The 18,395-nt window shown below is 52.0% G+C and overlaps 1 protein-coding gene across 6 annotated transcripts in view; it reads left to right on the top strand.

The window, feature by feature from the left end:
• Nucleotides 1–18,395, top strand: part of NRP2 (neuropilin 2) — a 90,808-nt gene that overhangs the window by 29,912 nt on the left and 42,501 nt on the right. For all 6 annotated transcript variants that reach the window (XM_050899893.1, XM_050899890.1, XM_050899892.1 and 3 more), the window contains exons 4-9: nt 4,025–4,261; nt 4,835–4,990; nt 6,888–7,057; nt 8,095–8,250; nt 16,801–16,945; nt 17,234–17,583. In XM_050899893.1, coding sequence (XP_050755850.1) covers nt 4,025–4,261; nt 4,835–4,990; nt 6,888–7,057; nt 8,095–8,250; nt 16,801–16,945; nt 17,234–17,583 — 1,214 coding nt within the window. The remainder of the gene's footprint in view (nt 1–4,024; nt 4,262–4,834; nt 4,991–6,887; nt 7,058–8,094; nt 8,251–16,800; nt 16,946–17,233; nt 17,584–18,395) is intronic.

Raw genomic sequence — 18,395 nt, 5'->3', positions numbered from 1 at the left:
ACTAGAAACATAGATCTTTTCTCCCTGGCATGTGTGGAGCTTGTTACCGCTAAGAGGGGATTGTCCCTCTGTTAGGAGTGCATGGAGCTCCCCCTCCTGTGGAGTTGTGATTCAGGGCTGATCAATGACGCTGTGTTTTCTCTCCCTGGAAGCAGGGTTTATAACTGGGGAGCTCTGGTTTTCAAGGGACTGCTGTCAGCAGTGCTGTCAAGGGCTGAGGCAGCGCCTTTCCAGGCAGATATAAGAGGAACTATTCATAATTCTGTTTAATACTGAACTATTATAGAGGAAAGGAAAAGCTGCTCAAAGGCCTTTTAATAGTGTTTCTGTCTAAATATTTGCCAGAATTGTGTGTCTGGGAAGAAGGAGGCTTGAGAAAATAAAACCCGCTCTGTGTGTGTGGGTGAGAGGTGTGCCTGTGCGCCGAGGGAGCAAGAGTGTGTTTTGCATGGGGATGCGGGTGCCTGCCCACATTCCATCAGTGGTGTGTTGGAAGGAAACACACACGTGGCTTTCATGTCATCACATCCAGCATGAAAAAAATGCCCATGCCTGGTGAAGAACCAGAAAGGAGCCCAACAGGGTTGCTTACCCAGCCTCTTCAAAGGGAAAGCAGGGAGCACAGGCACCAGTGCCCAGGGACCCTGGCCCAGCTGTGTGGCACGCAGAGGTGCGCAGGCAGCCCACAACCCGGTCACAGGTAGATGTGAATGTGGAGACTCTGCTGCAAGAGGATGGGAAGGGACTCCCCAAATTCATTGTGAAATGGTGAGGACAGGAGGTGTCTGGAGGTTCAGGTGGATGAGGGAAGTGCTGTTGCTGGTGGTTGCCTGGGCTGTATAACTGGCCATTGAGCTGTTGTGGTGCAGCCAGCTCACCGCTGCTGTTTCTTAATGGTTAGGAAGCAGATTAGTCCTGAAAGAGTTTAGTGGTTTATCCGGCTATTGGGGTTTGCTGAGGCCAGTTGCCAGCACAGAGGATGGCAAAGAATGCCTGTGTTCAGGTGGGAAGGCTGCCGACCCACCTCAGCCTCCCTTGCCTCTCGCTCCCTGTAGACACCCCTTCTGAGCCCAGCAGACTGCGCTGTGTTGTGCCTGTCCTCACATCAGGTCCATGCCGTGAGTCGGGGCATGGGGCAATGTGGAGACGTCCAGCTGGCTGAGGTGGCCAGGCCAGACTGAGTGTGGCTGTGGGAAGGGATAGCAGGCAGGAACCCTGTCTGCCTGGGTGGGAGCCAGCAAGGGGCCAAATTCATGGGAAAAGAAGATTTTCTTGCTCCTGGTAGGGAGGGAGAGGAAGCAAGGGCTGGTCTGGGAGAGAGCGGATGTTGGATGGAGGCTGGAGCTGAGTTTGTGTCCCTTGATGTAAGTCACTGCAGAGCTGCCCTCAGGTCTGAAGCGGTGCTGGGGCTCCTTTCGCCAGCACCCCCCGCCCCCCCCCCTGCAGGCAGCCATCCTCTCCAGAAATAGCCACACTTTCTTCCAGCCACAGCCCATGAAATCCAGCCTGGCAAGGCAGGTTTTGGCACAGGAGCAGGCATGAGCCTGTGATCCAGGAGCACCCCCAGCCCACCTCATCTGCCTGGCCCCTGGCCCCGCCAGAGTTCCCAGGGAGGACGGTGGGAAGTGCTGGGTTTCCATCTGAGCTGTCAGGGTAGCCAGCAAGGGTGTCACCAGCTTTAAAGGTCATTGGATGTTCATTGTCCACGTCAGTAAAGGCAGCGTGGCTGCAGCTTTCTTTGTTAAAGGTGACCTAAAAACCCAACTCTTTTCAACTGAGCATTAATTTCCACATCTTGTGCTAAATTTCCCTTAACACGGTCTGAGAGAGGAGCAATCTGCATACAAACAACTGCATACCAGTCTTTGAATCCCCTGATGGGTATCAGTCAGCGGTCTGTGGGCTGACAAAAGAGCCGCCTACCCTGGCTGGTCCAGCCTCCCTGCTGCTCACTTTGTGAGTCAGTTTGGCAGGGCTGGCCTGAGCTCTCCATCGCTGGGCATCAAAGTCTCCTCTCAGGCTGGTCCGTGCTGCCAAAGCCAGCATAACTCCCGTTGATTATCTGCAGCTTCCTTATAAAAAGCTGATCATTGTGTTTGCTGCTATCAGCCAAACTGTAGACAAAGATGCCAAATGCAGTAAGAGCCCCACATGAGGAAACCGTTGTTGTCTAATGCAGTGACATAGTTATGTCTCTCTCCTGTCTCTAGAGGACAGTCCCTGACTCTGGGTTTAGTCTTTGATTTTCTCCCTAGCTCGGAGCTTATGTTATTTTCCCTATTTATCTATTTTTCTTTCAAGCTGTTTGGAACGAAGTACACCCTTATCCCTGTTCACGGCATTATACTGTGATTTGTGTTTGGCCTTATTTTTTGCCTCTGTCTTTTACCCCACAGGTTCACACCAGAAAAGCTGGCTGCTTCATTAGGTAGTCAATTAAGAGCCTCTCCTGAGTAGCTCTCCAGCTAGGCGCTGCATAATGCGGTGCCGGGATCCTGCTATTACTGCGGGCTGCTGGCCTGACTCCTGTAGGTTAATGCTGAATTGAATAACAAGTCTCCCATTAGTCCCGGGAAGACTTGTGCTGCCTGGAAGAGCCGGAGCAGAAGGGTTTGTAGAGGAGAAGGAGGGTGTCCCAGTAAAACTGAAGCAGAAACCTTTGCGAATGCTAACGCCGGGTTGCAGCGGTGGCTGGCAGCCTCTCTAACATCCCCTTTCGCCTCTGATAGCTCCAGGCTGCAGATTTCTGTTGCCTATTGTCCTGTCTCCACAGCGCAGTGGTTTCAAAGTCACCGTGGTATGAATACGACACAAATTCCCCTTTCCCCGGCCACCCCGAGGCACCTTGGCTGTGTGAGAGGGGGCACTGAGCTGAGCCGAGGCCAGTGCTGAGGTCAGCAATAAATAAGAGGCAACATTGTCTGCCCTCCTCACCACGCAAAGGTCTTCCTTAAGGATAGAAATAACTTGCATTTCTGGTGCGGACGGCTCAGTCTGTGAGAAAGAGGGCTCTGTTCCTCCTCTCAGCAAAGACCCCCCTGCCACGGCCCCTGTTACCCCGCTCTTGCCATGGCCATGTTGTGGGGACGTATGCTGGAGCTGGCCCTCATCCGTTGCGTGGGTCTCGGGGGGCCACAGGCTAACTGCATGCTTCCCATGGTTTCCAGCTAACAGTGAAGACATTGGCACCCTCCCCCGGGCCCTTTCACTGTCTAAATATTTGTGCTTCCTGATTTTCTCAAGAGGAAACTGAGGCACAGATGTCCGTGCCAGAGGGGTAGAGATTGCAGGACACCAGCCCCTGGGGACAGCTTTTCCAAAGAGATGACATCCCCATTACTCCTCTCTGCCCCTTCCCAGGCAGCCCCCTCCCCGAACAGGGGCTCCTCCATCAGACCTGGAGCTGCTGTGGCCCTTTGCCAGCATGGCTGGCCGGTGGCAGCCACAGCAGTGAGGACTGCGTACGGCAGCCCCCTGCATGCTGGCTGGCCCCTCCGCGGGCTTTGGGGCGGCGGACACAGGTCTTCCAGCAGGTCGCTGTTTGGGGGCCCAGCTTACAGTGGATAGGGTCGGCAGCAGAAACCCAGCCCAGCTCGGTGTGGCCTTCCTTCCCCACCAGGGCCACCACCACCGGCGTGGGGGACATGGCAGGGTGCTGGCCTGCCAAGTTGCAGCCGTGGCTTTGGGTGGCTTTGGAAGGGATCACTCTCCTAGTCCTGTTTTTGGAGTAATTGACGGGGGGATCAGCAGTGGTGTACAGGTTACATTTGCAGAGCTGTCTGAGGGATTTAGAACCATGCCGTCCACTCCAGTGAACACACAGACCTTGTGTCTCCACCTGTGGAAAGCTTTGAAAATCACCCTCTTGATCCTTGCAGGAATTCACACAGCTCTTGGGTTACAGGACATTTCCAGAAGCGAATACACAACCCCTCTAAGCTCAAAACGGGGTTTCCACAGTGTTAAGCTGTTGGCATTAAGCTGCATTGTTGCTAAGGCTGTGGGTTTTTTCCTGCCACTACAGGCTCTGAGGACTGCTCCAGAAACTTCACTGCCTCCAATGGCACTATTGAGTCTCCAGGTTTCCCTGACAAGTATCCACACAACCTGGACTGCGTCTTCACCATCATAGCCAAGCCAAAGACAGAAATCCTCCTCCACTTTCTGCTCTTCGACCTCGAGCACGACCCACTGCAGGCGGGGGCAGGGGAAGGAGACTGCAAGTACGACTGGCTGGACATCTGGGACGGCATCCCTCAGGGTAAGCCATGGGGTGCTGCGCTGCTGTCCTCAGCCTCTCTTGATGTCTCACAAAGCTCCAAAACTGTGCAGTCTGTGTCTGAACACCAAAGGTGCCTAACCTCAGACGTGACTGCAGCATGCAGCCTGCCATCGGGGCGCTCCGTGGCCAGCTGTGGGGATGGTGCACTTGCAGAAGGCTGCATGCATTAAACCCCAAACCACTGCTCTGTTGTAACGACTTATCTGAAAAGCTCCATGGGACACTCCAAGATGCCACTGGTCCTCCCTCAGGGAAGGGCACTGGGTTCATGCAGTGCTGGGAGGACCTCCCTACCCTGTACCAACACTGAGAAACAGAGCAGTTTGGAGCATTTCCCAGCAATTGCAGAGCAACGCCTGCTGCAGTGAATATTTCTGCACAGCGTACTGCATGGCACCAGGCCAGCGGATGTAAAAAATAGCCCATCCCAAAAGCCTTTCTTTTATCCTGATCGGTCCCTCTAAGGATCCCTGCTGAGTGATGCCAATCTGCTGGTGACCCAGGAGGCTGGTGGAAAAGTAGGCGTTACCTTTGCTGCTCTTTCTTTTGCAGTCGGCCCCTTGATAGGCAGGTACTGTGGTACTAAGATGCCGTCAGACATCCGCTCAACCACCGGTGTCCTCTCACTCACCTTCCACACGGACCTGGCAGTAGCTAAAGACGGTTTCTCTGCTCAGTACTACTTGATCCAGCAGGAAGTCCCAGAAAGTAAGTTGGAAACGTGTGCGTATGACTTACACGGTTGTGTCACCTGTTTTTCCCAAGTCTCTCACTTGGCACATGCGAGAGTGAGGCAGGCAGGAGTGTGTCCAGGGGCTGGACCCCACCCGCAGTGCAGACAGCAGTTACACTAGGTGTGTTCTCTGTTTCTCATAGAAGTGAGATTTCAGTAAGAATCACGCTTTCTGACCTTTCTTTGACTTTTCACTTGCTCATGAAGTCTTCTCAATACCTTTTGGGATAAAATCCTTCGTGTATGTGCTCAGCCCAAAGGATTTAGGGGAAGACTTCAGCCCAGCGGGTGTGGCAGATTCATTAAAGCACAGGGGAAAATACTCTCTCCCTCTCTCTGGTTTTCCAAAAATTCACAGCCCCAAACTACAAATTGGAATTTCTTGGCTATCTAATTAAAAAATGCCTAAAGCTCTAAGAATTTCAAACCAAAATTTGTTTTAGATCCCTTATTAAGGGAGGTAAATTGATGTGGAGTGAGGAAGTAAGTTGTGTGTTTTGAGAATGAAGAGCATTTTGATTCTTTGTGATAACGCTTGCAGGCGAGGAAAGATTCAGTTTGTTTTCCCATGGTATTTTTACATCAGAGCTACAGTTCTCAACCTCTGTTTGCAGTGAACCTGTGATACAACAGAAGAAGCCTTCAGGACACCCCTCAGTCCCAGAGAAAGAGAGTGGGTCCCTGACCCAACACTGAAAGCCCGTGACGGAGAGCAGGGTAGTGTAGGGGTTGTGCAGCACTAGGGCAGCTGGGTTACAGGCTCTTGCTCTGTGATTGAGTTAAGAATGTTCTGCTGAGGCTGTGAGAATTACAGACAAGCATGAGCTCTTCACCGTTACCTATCTCCACACTCAGTTGATCTGTTCTTTAATCCTCTTTCTATTCTGTTCTTTAAAACGATTGGGAAATAAAATGTTAATGACACACAAAGCTTGAGAAATCAAGCACGAGCTGTTAAAGGGCCAGGCCTGTTTTGATTTATGCTGGTGTAAATTGAAACTGTAATAATACCACTGAGATCTTAACTTGGCCCATCGTTTCCACCCAGGGTTGACTTGGCCACATTAAAAACACAGGCAGTTTGGTGAAGCCCCATTGGTTCACAGCAGCAGCACACTTGGGCCCATGTAGTGTTTCCTATCAATGTTTTCTTTGCTATTGTTTTTACAGGACAGCTGCCATAAAATATATGAGATGTACAATAAGATTGAGCTAATTGTGACTTACTTATAAAGCCTTAGAAGTGAGGAAACCCAAATGAAAGCATACCAAAGTCTTTCATATTCTTGGCTGGTTAATTCCTATAGGCCTGATATCACATATAGTGCATGCACATATATACAGACACATACACACATGCATCCATACTCTCACACGCACACAAAACCTTTAGACTTGCCCATTCAAGGCCTTGACATTCCTGCTGGCAGCAGAGCAGTAAGCACCCTCCCATTGTGCCTGCCCATACTCCTTGCCTTGTCAGTGCTTAGATTTCACCTCCAGCCTTCAAGAAGATGCGGAACTTTGTGGCAAGGGGACTTGGGACATCTTGGTGGAGATGGAGGGAGGGAAGGGACAGAATTGTGTCAAAACTGTGCAAAGGTGAAGGAGATAAAGGGAGAAAGATCTGGACTGTATTAGTTTTCAGAGGGCCATGCAAACATAAAGCTGCCCCATCTTTAATTTTTCAGTGCCATCTGTGAGCACACACAACCTGCAAGATGGCGCAGATCTGTTCATCTTTCCAGGCAGGCAGCTTTGCTTGGAGTTAGCTGGGGAGGATAGTTCAGGGTTGCCTTCCACTTGGGAGTGAAGTACAGAGACTGTAAGCTGATCTCTGTGCGTGTGTGTGTGTGTGTGTCCCCGCTCCAGACTTCCAGTGCAACATGCCACTGGGAATGGAATCTGGCAGGATCTCCAACATGCAGATCAGTGCCTCCTCCACCTACTCAGATGGGCGATGGACCCCTCAACAGAGCCGGCTCAACAGTGATGACAACGGCTGGACCCCCAATGTAGACAGCAACAAGGAGTACCTCCAGGTACACACGCTTTCCAGCCCCCTCGCCTCTTCCCCCACCAAATGGAGCGTCATGCTGTTAAACTGACCCTTGACCATAAAGGCTTGTTGAATTTTTTATTGCCTCTGTGACTCATGGGGAGCGAGCAGCAGGGGAGCTGCAGTGCCTCTGTGAAATGTGACGGGCTGGCACTCCCATTAGCGTGCCTGCACGAGGGCTGATTCGACCCTCTGTCCCTCTCCCGCCCCCTCCTTCCTGCCCAAAACCTTGATGGACTTTCCAGCATACTGACAGAGTCTGAGGGACCTCTGCCACTTACAAGGGCCACTGACTCTGCCACTGGCCTGAGGACCAAAGTCTCCAGGGTGCACGTGGAAGAACAACTAGAATAATATTTATCTCATCAGTGATGCAGGGAGCATGAGCGGGCTAATGTCAAGTAGGGGGCTGACAGAGCAAAGGCTTTCCCTGGGAGCTGGTTAGAGCCACAGTCTCTGTCCGCACAGGGCTTCTGGCTGTGTCACATTGCTGTGAGACACTGCTTGCTAAAGGGCACTAGGAACGGGAGGTGGTGAATGTCATTGCCTCTAGCAGCCATCTCATTCTTCATTCATGGCAGTGCTACCAAGCCAGCTCTGCTGACCTTTCTCAACCCACATTGTTAAAAAAAAAACCAAAAACCAAGGGAAAACCAAGAACTGCAGCACTTGCTAATTGGACATAATGCTCTTATATTACATGGAAAAAGTCAGCCTCTGTCGTGCTTTAATGGACATGAGCTTCTGTGCAGATCCTGTTGCTTGGTCTGAGGCAGGAAGAAGGCTTTGTGATGGTCCCATATGGACAGACATCAAGATCCTTAGTTACTCATCCCATGGTCCTATCTGCTGAAGTCAGCCGGGGGGGTTGTGCCTGTTGAAATGTGCGCCCACAGATGGAGTGAGACAGACTGAATTCGCACCTTTTCATTTTTCAGAGACAGAGGGAGGAACTAACTAGCCAGCCTGAGCTCTCAGGTGGTCACCACTCTCTCTCTTGTCCCTTTTTCCCCTGGAAAGGTGGACCTCCACTTCCTGACTGTGCTCACAGCCATTGCCACACAGGGTGCCATCTCGAGAGAAACCCAGAATGGCTACTATGTCCGTACCTACAAGCTGGAGGTCAGCACCAATGGGGAGGACTGGATGATGTACCGACATGGGAAAAACCACAAGGTAAAGGCCTTTTTGTCTCTTTTGCATGCACCTTGGTGAGTCTTGCAGCCGACAGGAGGGAAGAGAACAGAAAGATTTTACAGGCCCGGAGGGTTTAATCTGTGAGGGACCCTTTTTCTGATGAGGGCTAAAAGACTGATGATGGTCTGAGCAGAAACAGTCCTTTCTCCTCTGCACAGCAATGAGGAAACACTATTCCTTGGAAAACCTGGCTGCTGTTGCATCTTTCGTGGTGGCGAGAGTATGTTCTTTGACTGCAAATGAAGGAGAAAATGCTTTCACAGCCTGTGTTTTGCCATACAAGATTCATTGAGCTTTTATGGCCGTAGCCCCGTCTGCATGCTGGGTTAAAAATCACAAAACCACATGAAACTGTAGTTCAGGAGTTACTGAGGCCTGGAAATGAAAGGGCACAAATCCTAAGAGGGGATCACACCATTCCAGAGAACAAAATGAACAATAAATAATGAGGAGCAATTCAGGCTGCCAGAGCTGTAGGATCTGCGCTGGCAGACGCGGTCGGCAAGGGTGCATTGAGCCCTGGGAGCTGCTGCACGCTCTCGCCGTGTTTCTGGGAGGCACACAGAGATGAGAGCGAGGGGGAGGGAGGGTAAATATGGGTGTTCAGCCGTTCCAAGCCTTGTGGGTGCTGCTACATGGCCAGGCAAGGCAAGCTCAAGGTGGTCCACATATGAGCTTTGGCGTATGGGGAGGGGGGTTAAGGCAGCCATGGTGCCGGGCTGGTCCTGCTCTGTCACTTGCCTTGGTCGTGTGGTTGTCCCCTGGTTAAGGGCACCTCGGGAAGGCCCTTCCCTGCTCTTCTGTGGTGCTCACCAGCACTGCTGCCGCAGCTCAGGTCCTCCTGGTTAATGTGCCATAATCTGTCTGCGTGAACTCGGTGCCTGGGGTCCCACACACCTCCCCCCGCACGCATGTCCCAGCAATTTCTGCTTGCTCAGCGCTTCTGTTAAATTAGCTGTCCCCTCCATTTACTGGCACAGGCACTGCTGGCATGAAATTCAGTAGCCTGCCTTGTCCAGGATTCATCCAGACATTTCTTTCCCTTCCGGGCTGTGTGATTTCCCCTTCCCCACAAGTGTGTCTCACGGTTCAAATTCACTCTGCTTCCCAGAATGAGTCCTCTCTGTGCAGAGGCCCCTAGCAGGGTCTCATACCTCCAATATTTGGAGTATTTAAGCTCCTTGCATGCCAGTGAGGTGGTGTTAGTCCTATTTTAGAGGTAGGGAAATGGAGGCACAGGGCAGGCCAGCACCCTATAGGAGAGTCAGCAGCCGGGCTCCCCCAGACCTTGGGTGGGCTGGCTCCGGGGCCACAGCTCGTGACAGAGCTCACGTATAACCCTAATGCGGTGGCCGTGCACTGGTGTGGAGGCTCTGTGCTCTCCCACTGGCTGCGGCAGACCTTTCTGTGAACCGGGGCCGTCTCTCCTCACCCCGGGCACCCTGTGCAAACGGGTGAGTTTGAGGTCTTGCTGGGACCGTTTCTGCAAGCTGAGGCAGACAGGAGATTGGCAACACGCCGGGCAGAGAGATGGGCTAAATACACAGTTCAGTGTTTCGAATAACCACTGGCAATAAATTTACCTTTCAGAGTCTAACTCGGGGGGGAATCTGGCCTGGAGGGTGGTTTTAGTCACAGGGGAGAGTAGATGTCCCGTCCTTGCAGTCCTGGGCATTGGACACTGGATCCTCAGCCAGGGTGGAGCAGGACAGCACGGCTGGTTTCAGTGCTGCTGGGCCAATTTACATCGCTCCAGCAAGACCATAAAGCCTGGCTGGTGTCAACCCAAAGCAGTCCCATAGCCATGTGAATTGCCACCATTTCAGGGTTTGGTCCTTGAGTCCTATCAGCTTTTTTCTGCTCTGTTTTCTCTCTTCATAAAAGAGGAAAACTCAAACCTCTGCTTTTTTACTCCTTTATTCCAGTCTCGCTTCGTTCCCATGTTCTCGCCTCAATTTAGCAGACACCTCCCAAGGCTGGAGGATAAGTAATTGCTTTTTGGTGGCTCGCCTACCCCTTGCATCCGGGTGACTGCTTTCCCTCCCCGCCGAACGACTGGCCGCCAGCTGCCGAGCCGCATTGAGGCCAGGGCAAAGCCCCTTGCTCACGGGCCTGGTGCTGGGGGGCTCTGGCCCCGCATTCCCTGCCCACATTAATGCCCACCATTCCTGCATTAGGCAAGCTCCCAGATGTCTGTATTCAAGGTGCAGATTCCTCCCTGCGTCAGTGTGGTGCTCCGCACGGTTCAGGCTGCAACGGTGGAGTGAACCATGCCAAATAGATTTGTCAAGTCTGCCGCAGCTTGATTTGGTGCCATGAAGAGCGGGGAGGGAGGGGAGGGGGTGGACAGACAGGGACTCTCTATTCCTCTATATACATGCAGATATATACGTATATATATACACATACATATATATATACACACACATACATATATATATATATGCACATGCACACATAGGCATATGGGGTGTATCAAACACTGCTCTGAATTTCTGCTGGCTGTGTGGGCCAAAAGCAAAGCTCTGCCATGTTATAGGCGGGTCAGCTAGCATTTACATCTTCATCAGGGAACTAAAGCAAGAGAAAACCAGCGAGTGCAGGAGGGGTGGGGCAGGGATGATGCTCTCTGCAGAGGATGGGGAGCTCTGACCTCCTCTCTTTCACCCACCACTTCCCCTCCCTCTGGTGTTTCGGAGGAGAGTGGGGCCAGGGTGTTTCCCTGCAAAACGTGATGGCTCACCTTGAGTCCCCAGCTGCTGGCACTCACGGCGAGGGAAACAGGAAAGGCAGGATGAAGCAGAGGAAAACAAGACTAATACGTGCTCACAGCAGATGGGGCTGGCTGGGCTGTTTCCGTGCCGAGTGCTGCTGCGTTTCTGGGGTGGGGAGGCAGTGGGAAGGCAGCGGCAGGTCTGCAGCCAGCAGGAGAGGAGCCCCACGCTCACACCTTCTCCTTCCCGCCCCATCCCTGCCAGGCTTTCCCCCTGCCTGGCAGCCTGCTCCCCACAAAGCCCAGTCCAGCACACCCCAGACTTCCCCCTGTCCAGGGGGTGATGCTCCGTCCTTCCCCGAGGCATGGGACCCGGGGGAGAGGCTAACCCAGTGACCTGGCTGAAGGTGCAGACCTGTCTTCCTGTGTGTCCCCTGAGAGAGGAGACGGGGAGGAGAGCGGCCACCACCACATGTTGCCCCACACTCACCCCTTACTACCCACCAGCACGTCCCCATGGGACAGGGCCAAACAACCCCTGCCCCAGCAAGGCTGCTCTGGCTCTTGCCCTCCCTGTTGCATCCCCCTCTGTGTCATCCGGGGTCGATGGCCCCAGAGGTTATCTTCCAGACACCGACCCTGGTGTGCCTCTGAGATACTATCTTATCTAGCAGTTTGCAAATGTCTTTGGAAAACAACAACTCATTCTTGAACCCAAGGAAGGAAGAGAGCACCTGGCAGGATTTGACCTTTTGTTTTTGGCCATTTTCTTCACCGTGCAGGATTTGACCTTTTGGGTTGGGCCATTTTCTTCGGACAGATTCAACTATGACAATTTTATCGGAAAACAAAGTGCTTATCCATTCTGATCCACTTCCTTCTTTGTAGGGTCTCGGGTTCCAGCTTCCGTGTGGTCTGAGCTGCTCCGTCTTAATAACTGCGGAGATCAGCTCACGGGGATGATCTAGTGTGGTGAGGGACTGGGGGACGAGATGGGTTTCAGGATTCGGCGTGGGTTGGGACTGTGATGGGTGCTCTCGCTGCCTCCATTGCCCTGTGTGTAAAATGGGAGGATGCAACTGAAACATTTGCTTTGAGAACCTGTAGAAGTCAATGGATGAGAAATGGCAGCAAGATCCAGCTGATGTGCATTTTCCATTTCCTACTCATTTTGACAGCTTCGTGCTTGTTATCAGCTAACCTTCCTGGGTGGTATTTCAGGTGAATGCAAGAAGGCAGGTTGAATTGCTGCAAAGAGCCGAATATCTCAGCTGTGCATGGAGCTGGGGACATCAGAGGTGTTTGGTGCTGGCAGGGGGTATTGAGGATGACTCTTTGGAGACCCTTGTGCCTTCCCTTAGGAGCATTCCTCTGTCCTTTCAGTTCTTAATGAGGTCTCCTGTGTTCATTCACCTGGGGAGGGAGAGAAAAGCTTTCAGTCCTGTGGCTTCTTTGTCTGGAAAACTCAGGAAAAGCTTGCATGATCAGCCAGAAGGCCACAAGTGCTTCTGCACAGAGACATCATGGTGCAGAGGGTTTGCCCAGAAGCATCCCCAGGTCCCAGCCTGCTTCTGCTGCTTTTGCAGGCAGGACAAAGATGTCAGGCTTTGGGAAAGGCAGCCCCATGCATTCACCCTTGGTGCAGTACCAGGGGAGGATTTCAGCCCTGGCTTTCCTAGCAAGGCTGCAGCTTTGTACTTCTGGGCCTGATATCTCCTTTGCAGGCTAACAGAGCACCACTCCTCGTGTCCCTGGTGACTCCCAGATCTGAGTGGAGCCTCTCAAAGACACGGCGCTGGCAAGCCCAGCCCAGCACAGTGTGCCTGGCCCAGACGGCTGTGCTTCGTTGAGTGTTGCCAAGTATCATTTTTCTTTTGCCTCCTTGTTCCTGGATTTAATAAATCCAGAACTATCCACCCTTCACTCGAGCCAGAATCCTCCCACCATCTAACATGCCCCATTTTATGCCTTCCCTATCTGACAAGGAAAATAATCTCCCCTACTTTTCTCCTTCATGCTTCTCTGTCTAAATCCTGAAGCTCTAATCCTGTTAGCATGCTCTGTTCCAGGGCTATGTCTCCACGGGAGTAACATAATCCTGCAGTAAATCTAGTGGGTCCAGAGAGACACATACATACGGATGAACGCAGGGCTGCTGCCATCCTTGGCCTTCTCCTCTGCCTCCCCCAGCTGCTTTCTTTAGCTCCCCAAGAAATTGCATAGTGGCCAAGCAGCACAATAAATGAAGCGGGAGAGAGGTTAGCTCATGCCTCCTCCCTGACTCACTGCCTCTTTGACTTCACGGTGCTTTTTGTCTCCCTGTCCTTCACTCCCTTCACTCCAAACCGCTGTTGGCGCAGTTCCTGTACCCACTGGAACTAATGCAGCTTCAGAAATCCCACCACCACCCCGTGGCGGTTCCAACATGTCAGAAATACAACTTGTAAGTGTTGGTGTGGAGCTTGCATGTGTGTGCACACAGAAAACTTGCCCAATCCTCCTCTAGCCTAGACATCATCTCCCACCACTTGCTTTCTGCAGCAAATTAATTAATCAGGTCAGCTCTCATTGATTGTCAATTTAATTCTACATGTAGACCTGCCGACTGGACTAAAACGGAAGTAAACATAAAGTATATGGGGAGGGGATGGGCAGGTTTTTGATGCAGCAGTGAAAATGAGTTCCCTTGACTGCTTCTTGGAAGGTGCTTTTAATTTGTTAATGGTTTTCCCATTTGTCTTCTGGCTCCGTCACCCTTCAGCGCGTGTGCATGCGCGTGCGCACGTGTGCTCTCTGCTGAGTGTGTATCTATCTCCCTAGATCACAGCCAGATTTTTTTTTTTCTGCTGGTGTAAATTACTGTGACTTCTTATACTTCGATGGCGATATGTTGATTTACACCATTCGAAGACTTGGCTCAAAATATGTGCTGAGTGGGATGGGAAGCAGATAGGATGGGAGGAATAGCAATGTTCTATTTTGGTAAGGGGAAAGAAATCTTTGCTTTCTTGGCACTCCTACTTTCACACATTTTCCTGCTAGTTCTTCCCATGCCGTGAGTGCTAATTTGAGGCAGGATGTAGAGCCTGTTCAAGTCAATGGGACTCTCTCCACATTGCGCTCAGGCTCTGGGGTCAGCATTTTCAGTGCGGAGAAACCATACGCTCGGGGTCAGACCCTGGTCAGCAGCGTCGGGACCTGCAGGCTCACGATGCATTTCCACTTGGGAAGGAGGCTGAAAGGCCAGGCACGTGGGAGGACCCCGCTTCTCTAACAGCACTAAGCACCTGCCCTCTGAAAATGGCCCCTTTCTGTTATGCTGAATGGGGTGCGAAGCAATGACTTGCTACGATCAGTTGGGGCTTTTCAGAAACAAGGTTCACTGGGGCAGATCCTGTCAACACAGTTGATACTAGATCTGGAAGTCAGTTGCTGTTTCTGCCTTCATAAACTGGCAGCCCAGAGTGTCAAGGCCCCGATTCAGAGTTATGTAGCTTGTTGAATCATCTGATCTAGTCTGAGGAAATTACTGGGCCCCAAATCTAAAGCAGAATTGAGGTTGCTCTCCTTGGGAGCAGGTGATTGGGACTAAGGTCGTGTAAGAGATGCTTTCAGCAATGCATGTGGTAGTGATAAAGTTTTTGGGCTCAGTCCTGCTTCTGCTTTCTGTCAAGCTTGACTTTGCAGAAGTCAGCAACAAATTACGCTGGTGTAAATTTGGATTCTGGCCCCTGATGCTCGTATGTGCGAAGTGAGCTAAAAAAGAACAAAACTGGAAATATGTTAAACTAAAAAGAGCAGCAAACCTCGTCAGTGACTGTTAAACATGCTGGTCCATATGCAACCTTTGGCTCATGGAGTCTTCAAACTGCTGATTGTGGGAAGTGAAGAGAGATTGCCAGGAGAAGACTCCCCCCGGGCTTGCTGCCCCTGAGCATCTGCTGGGGCCACCATCAGGAGCCACCCCCTGGGACAGAGGGACCTTTGGGCTGACCTGACGTGCTGCTCCTCGTGCTAAAATAGTTGCACCGGCTCAGATAAACATTTCCTGTCCTCCGGTGTTAGGTTCAGAGGTAAGGTGTTGTGTGTCAGCTTCTGTGTTGACATAAAGCTGGAAGCTTTGCTGTGGTGTGGAAATGTATCCTTTCAGCCTGTGTGTGTGTGTGTTCCCACAGGTTTACAAGACACACACACACACACGCATGCCTGGAGAGTGCTTCACAGTAACCACTCTTCTTATAGCCCTCCTGCTGGAAAAAAGGGTATTTGGTGTCTGCTGAGCAAGGAAAAGGATGGGAAGTGGGGTCAGACAGGATAAAATAGGATATTAAAACCACATAAACCATGCTGTGTTGCTAAACGGTAGCAGCATGATATATATTCTCCAGATTAGCATTTCTGCGCAAGTTCACATCAACCCCAAATCCCAATTACCAGCCAGATTTGCAACCAAGGCCCTCTGTGGGGTGGCTGCTCCCTGCCTTGGCAGGAGTGCCGGTGTCCCGGGCTGGACGGTGATGCACAGGGGCAGCCCAGAGCTGGTTGTGGTGCTGCGAACAGCCGCTGTCGCTCTCTGCAAACACCTTCTGTGTGCCCTGGTGTGCTGGATCCTGGGAGAAGCATAGTAACATGTGCCGTCTGCAGGCCAAGAGCAGTGGGAGGCTTATAAAATGCTTCTTAACCGCTGTTCAAGGTGAGAGGCCAGGATACAGCCTCACCCCTTTTTCTGTCCCGGATCACAGGGATCTGCAGTTGAATTGTTTGACTCTTGCCTCCAACAGAAGGAGATCAGTGCCAGAGATTACACTCTCCTGCTTCGCTCTGAGATAAACTTAGCAGGAGCTCCTGTGCTTAGCACAGCATACGCAGGGTAGGAGCCTGCAGAAGAGCCCAGTTAACATCTCAGTGCGGAAGTGGCTCCTGGCTGAGATTGGAGGATGCTCTAGCCCTGTCCTGAGAGCCTGCGTGCTTGAAGGGAAAGTCGGCAATGTCTGCAGCCTTGGTCTGTGAGCTTTAGTGCTTTATGCTGGGGTCAGAGAAAGAGTTGAAAATTACCCTCAGGTTGGGTATTTCCTCTTTTTCCCCCCTTTTCTTCCCCGCTATGGCTCCACAGCCTGAAACAGAAACACAAGTTTTTGTCCAGCCTATTAAAATAATGGGCAGGAGGGATGGATCTAGCGTCCATCTGGTAGTTATTGATTATGGCCATCTGGTAAGGCAGCAGCCTTTTCATATCATGTTGGATCATAAACTCTCCCAAAAAGCTGTCTCTGTGTGACGGGCTGCATGTGCGTGGGAGAGGCAGGGGTGAGGGGCTGGCTGGGACAGCAAGCTTGTCACCCCAGGCAGAGGTGGCATCCTGCTGGCTCATGCCGCTGCTTGCACAAAATGTTTCCTGGTGGAGCTCGGTGCGAGGACGTGTCAGGATGTCAGCCCGTTTACCTGCGGAGGGGAGGCAAGATCTCACGCAGCATTCGGGGACATCTGGCCTTTTGCGCTGGAGTGGCTCTAGGTTTGGGGGCAAGCTCGAAGCAGCTGTGGCTTGATAGTCCGAGGTGCCTTGGGGTGCCATGAGAGGCAGTGGGGCAGCAAGCTCCTGGGTCTCCTGCCTGATGGGCAAGTCCATCCACTATGCTGTCCTGCCAGCAGCTCAGCTCTCCCTGCCTGCCCCTGGATGCTTGCCCTGGCCGGAGGCTGGCCTGGGCCAGAAAGCCTCTCCTCAGTTTTCCCTGCTGAGATTATTTCGACTGCTGATCTGGTTATTTCTTTCTGCCTGAAGAGGACGTAACCATATTTGTGCCCCCTCTCTGTTGCAGACATTTCAGGCCAACGAGGATGCCACGGAGGTGGTTCTCAACAAGATCCACAGCCCGGTACTCACACGCTTCGTGCGCATCCGTCCCCAGAGCTGGCACAATGGCATCGCCCTGAGGCTGGAGCTGTATGGCTGCCGCATCACCGGTGAGGGTCCCCTCCTCCCCTCGGCCTCAGCCCTCCTCTCAGTCCCTCTGACAGCCTGTCCCCCGCAGCTGTCATGGCTGCTTGGGGTGGGAACGGTGACACTGTGAGCAGCATAGAGACACCCATCCCAACGGGTGCACTTGTGGGGACAGGCACCCAGGCCCTGGAGGCAAGGGGGAAGCACCCAGTGCTGGTGCTGGTTTAGTGCCCAGAGCTTAAACCTGCGGGGAAAACCACGAGCGCTCCCTTGAACCGCCCCGGCTGTTCATGCCCTTTCCTTCCCTGCAGACTCGCCCTGCTCCAACTTGCTGGGAATGCTTTCCGGCCTCATCCCTGACTCGCAGATCTCAGCCTCTTCCATCAGAGGCTACGACTGGTCTCCCAGCATGGCCCGCCTGGTGAGCAGCCGCTCGGGCTGGTTTCCCCGCATCCCCCAAGCCCAGCCTGGGGAGGAGTGGCTGCAGGTAGACCTTGGCGTCCCGAAGAATATCAAAGGCGTCATTATCCAGGGGGCTCGCGGAGGGGACAGCATGACCACTACCGAGTCCCGCTCCTTCGTGAAGAAGTTTAAGGTGGCCTACAGCATGAATGGAAAGGACTGGGACTTCATCCAGGACCCCAAAACAATGCAAGCCAAGGTAGGCATTGCCTGGAGCAGGTACAAAATGAGATGTTTCTGGCTATCTTCAGTCTGCCTGATGGGGTCTTGGGAAATTAGCTTCTCTCCCCACAGAGACCTTGGGAGTTTGGGTTGTCACCATGAAATCCCAGGTTGTGCTCCCTGGTTCTGCTCCTAAGCTGTACTAGAGGCTGTAGATTCCACCTTGCCCCAGGGATGGCAATTTCCCTTCATTTCTTATTGTGGACCAGGCCTGGGGATGCGGACATCACCTTCTGTTCCTCCCAGTTCCTGCAGGTCAGAGCCCACAAGATGATGTGTTCGATTATGTTTGACACAAACTAATTAAGTATTTTAAGGGGAAAGGTGTTGCTGTTGTGGCTTGTACCTCTGGAAGAGGAAGATGAATCACAACTTCTCTTTGGGAAATTTGCTATATCTGAAGTCGCTTTTGCCACACTGGTGTGACCCTGAAATTCCCTGTGTTTTTCCCATATCATTGCAGTTCCCCATAATCTTTCTGCTTAGCAGTATGGGAGTGGCAGGGGGCTTGAGGAATAAATGAATTCTTTGCTACTGCCTGTTCTGTTTTTATGCAAACTCATCTGCGTCTGAAAATTTGGTTAAGTTTTAATTTTTCCTGATCCTACAAATGAGTCTTAGAAGGTCTGATGCTATCTATACCGCTCTGTTTATTCCATACAGACTTGAGTTTGTGCACATAAGCTGAAAAGCAGCAGTACTTGGACTATGAGGAAAACTGAGCGTTTACACTATCCTAGAACATGCAGTAGCTTTTGTATTTGCCAAAGGACAAATCTGATCTTATTT

This window comes from Gymnogyps californianus, chromosome 7 (genome assembly GCF_018139145.2).
Source record: "Gymnogyps californianus isolate 813 chromosome 7, ASM1813914v2, whole genome shotgun sequence".
NCBI lineage: Eukaryota > Metazoa > Chordata > Aves > Accipitriformes > Cathartidae > Gymnogyps > Gymnogyps californianus.
Note: the sequence above shows the minus strand (reverse complement) of the source record. Positions and strands in the feature narration are given on the sequence as shown.